This window comes from Priapulus caudatus, unplaced genomic scaffold (assembly GCF_000485595.1).
Source record: "Priapulus caudatus unplaced genomic scaffold, Priapulus_caudatus-5.0.1 Scaffold881, whole genome shotgun sequence".
NCBI lineage: Eukaryota > Metazoa > Priapulida > Priapulimorpha > Priapulimorphida > Priapulidae > Priapulus > Priapulus caudatus.
Genome location: NW_014577942.1, coordinates 50,289 through 59,746, shown reverse-complemented (window position 1 = coordinate 59,746; position 9,458 = coordinate 50,289). Strand labels below are relative to the sequence as shown.

Here is a 9,458-nt window from a genome sequence, read left to right as displayed (position 1 = left end):
GTGCGTGCGCGCGTGTGCGCGTGTGCGTATGTGTGTGTGTGTGTGTGTGTGTGTGTGTGTGTGTGTGTGTACATGTGTGTTGTGTTGCGTTTTGTGTGTTTGTGTGTTTGTTTGGATGTGTGTGCGAGCGTGCTTGCGTGCGTGTGTGCGTGTGCGTTTGTGTGTGCGCGTGCGTGCACCTGCCCGTGCGTGAGCGTTTGTGTGAGTATTCGCGCTCCTATGTCGAATATGCCCACTCCAGTTATATCACTATTTCACTATTCGGTAAGCAAGCAGCCCTCCTTGTTTATCGAGTAATGACATACTTGAATCGAAAGGTCCGGCGTCCATTAGGGCAGCTGGCGCCCTATAGACCGCGGATGTACGTAGTTAGAAGAACGTTACGTAGTTAGAAATACGTATGTTACGTAGTTAACGTAACGTATGCGTAACGTATGCGTAACGTATACGTAACGTATGCGTAACGTATGCGTAACGTAACGTATGCGTATGTTACGTAGTTAAGAATGTTACGTAGTTAGAAGAATACGTGAATCGATCGACGTCCATGTTTCTTTACGCTTATCAGTATATCTAGAAGGAATGAAAGGATGATCTCTCGGGGGTGTCAATTCCCAGTTACACAGTTAAATTATGGCATTTCCAATTTTAAATGATCGCACGCAGTTCAGGGCTTTCTGCGTCGCGATTAACTTTATTTTTGCCGGATGACGATAAATGCATACATGTGGTATTTTTCCCAATTCCCCAGATAATTGAAATGGTCCGATCTCGCGTCTCGACAATAACCGTTCATTATTTCTCTCTAGTGCTCAGCGCTCTATCCGAACTGACACCATATTTCCTCCGTGGCAAGGTCCGTCATTAATCACTGCCCGTCTTGAGTTATTGACCGTCATGATCACGGATGATATTATAAATTATTATTATTAGTTTCATTTTCGAGGTTTCGTAGAAACAGCCGCGTACACGTCACGCGAGCAAATCGCGTCAATTCTCAAACGCCAAATTCGCATGTTGTTATTTCGTGAAAATCCAGTGGAACTGGGTTTTTTCGGATAACGTCGCTGCAGTAAACTGGATTTGCATTACAATTCAATAAAGTATTTGATACAGCCATGCATGCATTAATAATATGTGATTGAATCGCGTAAGCGTACCTTTGGGTATAGGCCTATTATGCGCATCTACGCTTTTCTGGTTCGATGAAGTGTGCTGCACAGATATGTACCGACGAGGTTAGGTTTAGTGTGTATCCGTGTGCGTGTGTATGTCTGCGCATGTGTGTGAGCGTGTATGCATGTGTGTGCGCGTGTATGCATGCGTGTGCGCGCGCGCGCGCGTGTGTGTGTATGTGTGTGTGCGCGCCTGTGCGTGTGCGTATGTGTGTGTGTGTGTGTGTGTGTGTGTGTGTATGTGTGTGTGTGTGTGCGCGTGCGTGCGCGTGCGTGTGCGTGTGTGTGTGTGTGCGTGTGTGTGTACGCGTGTGTATGTGTATGTGTGTGTGTGATCACATATCTAGAACCCGCGAAAGATCAACAAAACACGTACTTTACCGCCCGCGATACCGCCGTTTGTGTAAAACAGAGCGTCCCAAAACAAACATCTTACTAGAAGATCAGATTCTAGCTCGTGTCTCCCTTCTACACGCCTGTCCGCCCGTCTGTCGTTATCGCCTGTCGGAATGTTCACAGCCGACTCTGTGACAGCAGTATGCACTTACTAGGTCGTTCGGCGATGTATTTTTAGAGGAAACTAGAAAGAAGAATGTATTTTTCGTGTTTCCGATATTGACGCCACCGTATCGAACTAGAACGTGTTCTTATAAACCCGATAGCAGCAAGGCGTAGTAGCGCTGCGTGTGAGTCATCCTCCAATCTATCACGTAGACGCCGTTAAGTGTGTCGTTAAGATTAACGGGGCTAATCACGGGTGCGCGCGGCGGAAAACATTTATTTGGGCCAGCGAAAGGTGATCCGACGTGCAGCCGTGACCTCGTCGTTAGATAACGCCATGACACTTCGTAAGAGGATTTTTTGGGCGGGATTTTTTGTTTTATCTGGAATTCTAGTTTTGGAACCTGCGCAGGTTGGGTGTGTGGAGGGGGGGGGGGATATCTGCACTCTGCGCTTGGTTCTTCTCACAGGCACTTGGAGCGTTTCAATAAAATATCATGCTAATATCATCTACATAATATCATACATCATATCATCATCTCTCATAATCATCTACCAAAGTCTTAATGTTTCTCTACTCTCTAAGCAAATGCTCCAGCCAATGCTACACACGCCCACCGCACGCACGCTGCTGCACGCTACTGGCAGTACTGCACACTTACACATAACTAGACAAAGTGCACTCACGGAGTGCATACCTCCGCCAGCGACATACGCCATACGATTCACGAACACACGAATAACCCACGATATACGCCAGCGTATTGACATGTACACGCTCCCATGTAACATGTATGTCTTACGAGCTGACACGCTGCTGGCTGCTGCTGACTGCTGCTGGAGCTGGCTGTGGCTGGCTGGCGGAGAGTAGAGAAACATTAAGACTTTGGTAGTAAATAGATTTCGTATTTATTTAGCATGCTATTTTATTGAAACGCTCCAAGTGCATGTGGTGCTTCGTATCGATGAGGTCTCTCTCTTGTCCTCGTTGCCAGGCGGCTGTGTATTTCGGCGGTTGTAAAATTGCACACGCTCCGATGGTTCGTAAACTGTGCGCGATTGTATTCAGCTCGTGTGTGTTGTTGACTGAGTGGACGAATCTGTGTGGTGGCGGCTCTACCGGTGTAGCCCCTGTAGCTCTCGTGTAGTGGGAGTGAAGGGGCTACGCCGGTAGAAGTAGTGTGGTGGCTGCCACTTGTGTGGGTGACCCTATACTGTGTTAGATTGTATAGTATCTACGGGACCATCGGGCTGGCTACAGCAGCAGTTATAATTTTGCTCACTAATAATATTAGTTAGTAATAGTCTATTAATTATAGTTTAATGAATTAGTCACTGATAGTACTTTCACACTAATAGTACTAATAGTAATTCCTGGAGTGGAATGGAGCTGGGAAACGGTAGCCTACTCACCCGACATAGATTCACTCCACCTGCTATGGCCAAACAATTAATCTGCAATAATCGCACACACGAGCACAACGCGGCTGCGCACAACACGACACACAACCACACCACACACACCACACACACACACACACACCACACACACACGCACACAACACACACACACACACACACACAACACCGCACACACACGTGCACCCGTGTCCGGCATAGCCCCCTCCTTCGTCCACCTTCCCTCTCTAAATTTGTTAACCCTCTCTAAATTGTTAACTCCCTCTCTAAATTGTTAACCAAGAGTCTGAAAGGAATGAAGTCTCAGTGTGTTAACGCTGTCTCTGCCACTGCAGTACAATATTGCTGTACGACCCGTGTTGAGTTAGTACAGCGAATTGAATAGGTAGCGGCTAGTAAGACGTCTATACACGTCAATGCGATGACGTAATCAATCCACCGAGAGCTTTCCTATAAGCTATACAGCCTGTCACACATAGCTAATTACTTAATGAACGGTACGGCATAACATCGGCGACTGCGGGGTTTAGACTGCAGCCAGACTGCGTGTCGTCGTGTTGGGCAAGCGCGCTGGAAGCGTGAATCGCGATCGAGGTACAGTGAGGTCAGTCTAGAAGGAAGGATGGAGGGGCGTCCTGTTGCAAAGAAAAGCCAATTAGTAGTGAGAATTAAATACGTTGACAAACAACAAAGGGAAGCAGCGCTCCCTGTCCTCGACATGTAGAAGCAACAGCCTCCTCACGTATTCACAGTAAGCAACAGCATTAGTCTGACTACTGTGTATGCCGCACAGCTGCAACGTGTACCCTACTGACCAGCTGTCAACACCCTATAGTTTCTACTACCGTCATATTTCTTCGATACAAACTATCAGTAAATTATAAAGTAAATTAATTTGTCATTATTAACGTGTTAACTCTAAAACTCCTGAAACTATGTATCTAATATGTATTATATATATATATATATATATATATATATATAGTAATATAGGATATGTGTTAATAATGACAAATGTTTGTCATTATTAACCCCTGATATATAGATATTTCGATAGCTATATGTATGTAATAATACATTATTAGCTGTTGTGTATGTATGTGTAGATACATACGACTCGCACATTCTCCGCCACATCCTTAATCTATTAATCTGATAATCTATTAATCTATCGATAGCTTAGATTATCTATAATCTATAATCTATAATCTATAATCTACCGTTATAGATTAGACAGATAATCTATAATCTGTCCGCCCACCAATCGATCATTGATATCTATTATTGAGCACATAAACATTCAACCTTAAACCTTACAACGTAAGCCTCATAAACCGTCATATACTGGCGTTATATATATAAGCTCGATACCTTATTAGATATTATCAGGAGATATTATATATCAGGTACCCTCCACCATATGTGTACGTCAACACTCTCCTACCCACGAAAATTCTTCTCTTAGGCAAATCCTCAGGTAACAGACTTATAATTTAAGCTGAAATTAAGCTGCGTAATTAACTAACCCGCGTGGCAAAACTAGAGCATCACGTTACCTTCGAGTTTCGCCTGTAGACACCGTACGTGAGTCTTTGAGAATCAACGTAACCTCAGTGGACTTCTTGTCGCGTCGCTATAGTTTATGGGGTTTCGCCGTAAAAATCGCGTCTGTCATCGCGGTTCTTCGTAAAATGCGATTTCGTGGAAGACGGAAAGATGCGCATACGTACGTTGTTCGTAACAGCGAGAGGGCATAAACCATCTTTATGATGCTCTATGGGTTTATGTGCTGTGCTATTGATTATGTTACTCCTGCCGTAAGTTCAAAATGCGCCGGAAAACATTACTATAACGTCTTACGACGTACTAGTATCGTACATGCTCTTGATTACGTGAGCGGATAAAAAATATAAAGAAATAACTTACTACTGACTAAAATAAATATCAAATGAAAATTTGAATTGAACCTTTTTTTTAAATATAATAAAATAAACGTGTTTTGTATTAACTCATGTTTATGTCACTCCCCCATGTAATCCACCCATTACAGTCTGATTGCGTCGGTGATATGTTATATGGGCTGCGACTATAACAGCGAGCTCACACATCGATGGATCATGACCGCGACCTTGACAGCCTGTTTACGGTTACGATCAATCGCTAAATCAATATTCCGTCGATGTCTTTATGTTATCGATGTGGCGCTCGGCACAACCCGTTGATGTGATCAACACGACGTGTGCGTGAACTCTTCGTGACACACGGGCGCAGCATAATGCAGGCCTATTTACTCGCTCTTCGTCCCCACCTGTTAGGTCACAGGTGTGAAAGCGGTTGAAGCGCGCAGTGGCATTTAGCCAGTTCTCTGGCCTCTTGTGTTTTTTTCTTTTATGTTCTTTCGTGCTTACCCTTATTTATATTTATATGTTATTTATCCTCTCCCGCAAATGGGAATGAGAAAAAATAGGTTGATAATCTCGGCTCGATGGTTCGTGTGATCTATATAACTAAATAAATGAAAAAAGAATGACCAAGTTTATATTTCATGCTCATCATTTTGTTTAGATGTTTAGACCCATGGTACATTAACCGATATGGAATTATGATGGATGGAACATATTATGAACATTCCTTGTTATACATGAAACTGTCACGTAATGTTTATAGTCTGATTAACCTCGAGAGAGTTACCACAAGTTTACATGCCCGCGTATGTCAGGTTAAAATACCCTTTATTTAGATATGCAGATATATGGATTAGAATAAGTGTGGAAAAATTTGATTTTTTGACAATCACGCGCGTTTTTCCTAATGTTTATTGAACGAAAATCGCCCCAGTAAAATATTATACGGGCATCCTTATTTCTTTATTATTCCTCTGCCTTATTTCTTTGGCCGTGACTACGCGTCCGGTTACCGGACGCCCAGCTCCCAGGCTACGCGTCCGGTCATATATTTCTTATGTGAACTATATTTTTCCAATAAAAAACAATAAACAATATGTTTTTACCATAACATTACTTACCTTTAGGTATTTTATCAAAGAAATGTGTTTTTGTAATATTTGAAGCAATAGTAAATCCAGTAAAATAAACGATTTGAAAGGGGGCGTGGCCTAATCGTGACGTGGATTTGGGAATCTGTGCTGAGCTTTAAATAGATGACCGTACGCGTAGCCACTGCGTATTTCTTTTTACGCTAGTTTCGCATGATACGGTGGCGCCACCCCCACCCACACATACCACACCGTGTATTAATTTCGCTTGCTGGTACGTGCTGACAAATCATCATCATCATCATCATCATCATCATCATCATCATCATCATCATCATCTCAATTGTTCTCCGTCGTCTTTTTCGCTCAGGTTGGCTGTTCGACATCACCAACAACTACAACTACTCGTTCTACATGATGGGCACGGCCGTCGGCATCAGCGGGGCCATGCTGTTCTTCCTTCCCTGCGTGCAGCGCTGGCAGACGCGGAGACGCGAGCGCGGGCGTGCGCATGCGCAAGCGCCGAGATGCCCGCAGAAGATCTCCATCTGCGAGATGGAGTCGACCATATAGGGAGAACTGATCTGCAAACGCGAGAGCAAGGCGAGGAGGAGGGAAGAGAGTCCATGCTCACGGAGGGTGTATGTACGCGCACCAGTGGGTGCATGGATGGATGCCTTATGCCAGTCAGTAGTTTCGACGTTGACGTCATATCATATTTGTTCATGGCGGATGAAGATATTGCGAATCATCCATTATGAGGTGTTGATGTTCAACTCGGCCGCTACTTAACAGAACTGAAGCGAGATGTCGCTGCTAGCTAATACGGTTACTGTTGGTTGCAGCAGATGCTACAATCATCGATTAGATCTTGGTTTTGACAGGCACCATGCGCACGTATTGAATGATATTTGATCGATATATTGCCATTATTTGATCGTCAGGTGTCTATTATCTTAATTCAGTTGCCATTCTTTGTGATAGAAGAGTTGTTATTAAAATTATAGTTGATGATTCGTCTGTGTTGGTCGAACTGTTCCCGCGACCTCCTATTGCTGTATAATACTCTCGTTCTACGATGTTGCTTATTATATTGTTATACCTATCTGACTGTTGAGAAACCCGCATGTGGTCGTTTAAGACTTTAAGACTGTAGCTTTATTCTTCGAAGAAGCGAGCCGATGAAAGAGATATATCCAAATTGACATTATATGATTTGTACATGACGCATGTACGCGTGTCGGCACCCATAGTGCACGTTTCATGCACGGAATCAGTGAATCGGTGAATTCTGGACGGAGGAGGAAGTTGTGCGAGTGCCTTATGCGCGTCGTTTTTTTTTATTAAACTTCTTCCTTCCCATCGCGTGACTTATGTCGATGAGTCATCATAAGAGACGCTCGCGTGTGTCTGCCTCTTGAGAGAGGCAGGAGGTAGTTAACAACAGCATCGGTCCGCGCGTACGTGTTAATTTGACTTCCTCTTCTCGTTGTTTCTATACGTCGTGGCGCGCGACCGAGTTCCAACCAACTCGTTGCCACGGTAACGCACGCGAGTGCTGCCGAGGCGATGTCCGCATTGCGAGTACGTTGACTTGCGGGGCGCGCGCCGCCGCGGTTTCCGTTGTTTTGCGAGTTTCTTGCGAAAATGTTGTTTCCCGACGTAGACCCCCCGCAGACCGTCTGTTTGTGTGCGGTGCTAGGGTTCAACAGTGAGTGCATCTTAACTGCGTAGATGCGAAGCCGAGCATGTACACGATGCAGCTGCACGAAGTCCACGCTATTTATTCAGATAACATTTTCTTCCTTCACTTTTCCATTGTAAAATACACCGATTATATCGCGATGTGATAGTTTGATTAATGGATCGCAGATATAAGGCGATTAATTACGAAACGTGTATATCAGACGTTTGAAAGACGATGAAGGTAGCTGATAGTACCAGGACTGGGTAATAAATATTGAACACTCCTGATAAAATGCATGACTCGTTATCATCGACAACTCGTAGAACGTAAAATGACATATGGACGAGGAAATAAGATTAATCCTCAGCTAGTGCATCCATACAATTATCGCAGCTACCTGTCTTTCACCCGAGATTTTGGACTATCAATTGCTTGAAAAAAGGCTTAGGTCAAATGTTCACCTGTCAGCTTAAAACGGTTATTGCGAGATTTTTTTCTCAGGAAAACTAAATAAAGCTGAATAATTATAGTCTCACCTGACAGCGGAAATATCACTGATTACACCAACATTAAAAATACTAAGATTTTATGCAGTTATAGCATAGAAAAATGCATTTGACCACATCGTAACAGCAATAAATTTTATCGTATGCCGATAATGCCTAATGGCAGAATTGGTAAACTTGTATTAGCTAATCCATACTTCCTGTTAGTTCAAGATGACAGAAAACGAATGTTTACAAAAACGATTTGTTCGAAACTGGCAGTTTTCAATGAATACGAAGGTTTTAAGACATTTTATTGTTACTCTAGACAATTGCTGTTACTCAAGCAATAACGGTAGGTGTCATGAAAGTGGTGAAAACACTGGAAAACTCTCGCAATGGTTACTTTTAGATATAGAAGTAAAAACACACGGACACCAATGCAGATATATAGAAAAATAAAATGTAAAAATAGAATAAGGTTTAAATTATGAATAAGTAAGTAAATGACACCTTATTCTATATAAACGTATGTATATATATATTATCAGGAGTCTATCAATATTGATAGACTCCTGATATTATACTATTCTTGCCCTTGCACGAGTATATAAAAATGAGTTTTATTCTCCTCGTAAATACTCGGTGATCTCTGAGATGCCGCGGTCTCATAAATCTTCTCTTATCTGGAAGTAAATGTACTCTCCCATCTGTTTGTTTACAAACACAGCTCCCACCGCACGACGGTGATTTATGTGTGTGTGTTTGTGCGTGCGTGCGTGCGTGCGTGCATGCATGCGTGCGTTCGTGTGTGTGTGCATGCGTGCGTGTGTGTGTGCGTGTGTGTGTGTGTGCGTGCGTGCGTGCATGCGTGCGTGCGTGCGTGTGTGTACGCGCTGCCATCCTTTACGCTCGTACAAAGTTTACTCTTTATTTATTAACACGGAGACCTCCTTTCTCCTCGTGTGTAGGCAGATGTCTCTTTAAAAGCGTAATTCATTTATTCGCTATTGGGGACTGTAGTGGCATCTCCCCCCCCCCCGATAGCGTTGCTACGGCGACCGTTCTCTAGTTATTATATAATATTCGGAGTAATTAAAACTTTTAATATACTTAGCACAGTGGGGAGAGAGAGTGAGAAAGAGCAAGAGAAATAGAGAACGAGGGAGAGCGAGAAAAAGAAAAAGAGAGCGAGA

General features: G+C 43.4%; 1 protein-coding gene across 1 annotated transcript in view; it reads left to right on the top strand.

Moving 5' to 3' along the window:
• Positions 1-6,663, top strand: part of LOC106814187 — a 23,480-nt gene extending 16,817 nt beyond the window's left edge. Inside the window, exon 5 of the mRNA XM_014818486.1 lies at positions 6,461-6,663. Coding sequence (XP_014673972.1) covers positions 6,461-6,663 — 203 coding nt within the window. The remainder of the gene's footprint in view (positions 1-6,460) is intronic.
• Positions 6,664-9,458: the final 2,795 nt, after the last annotated feature.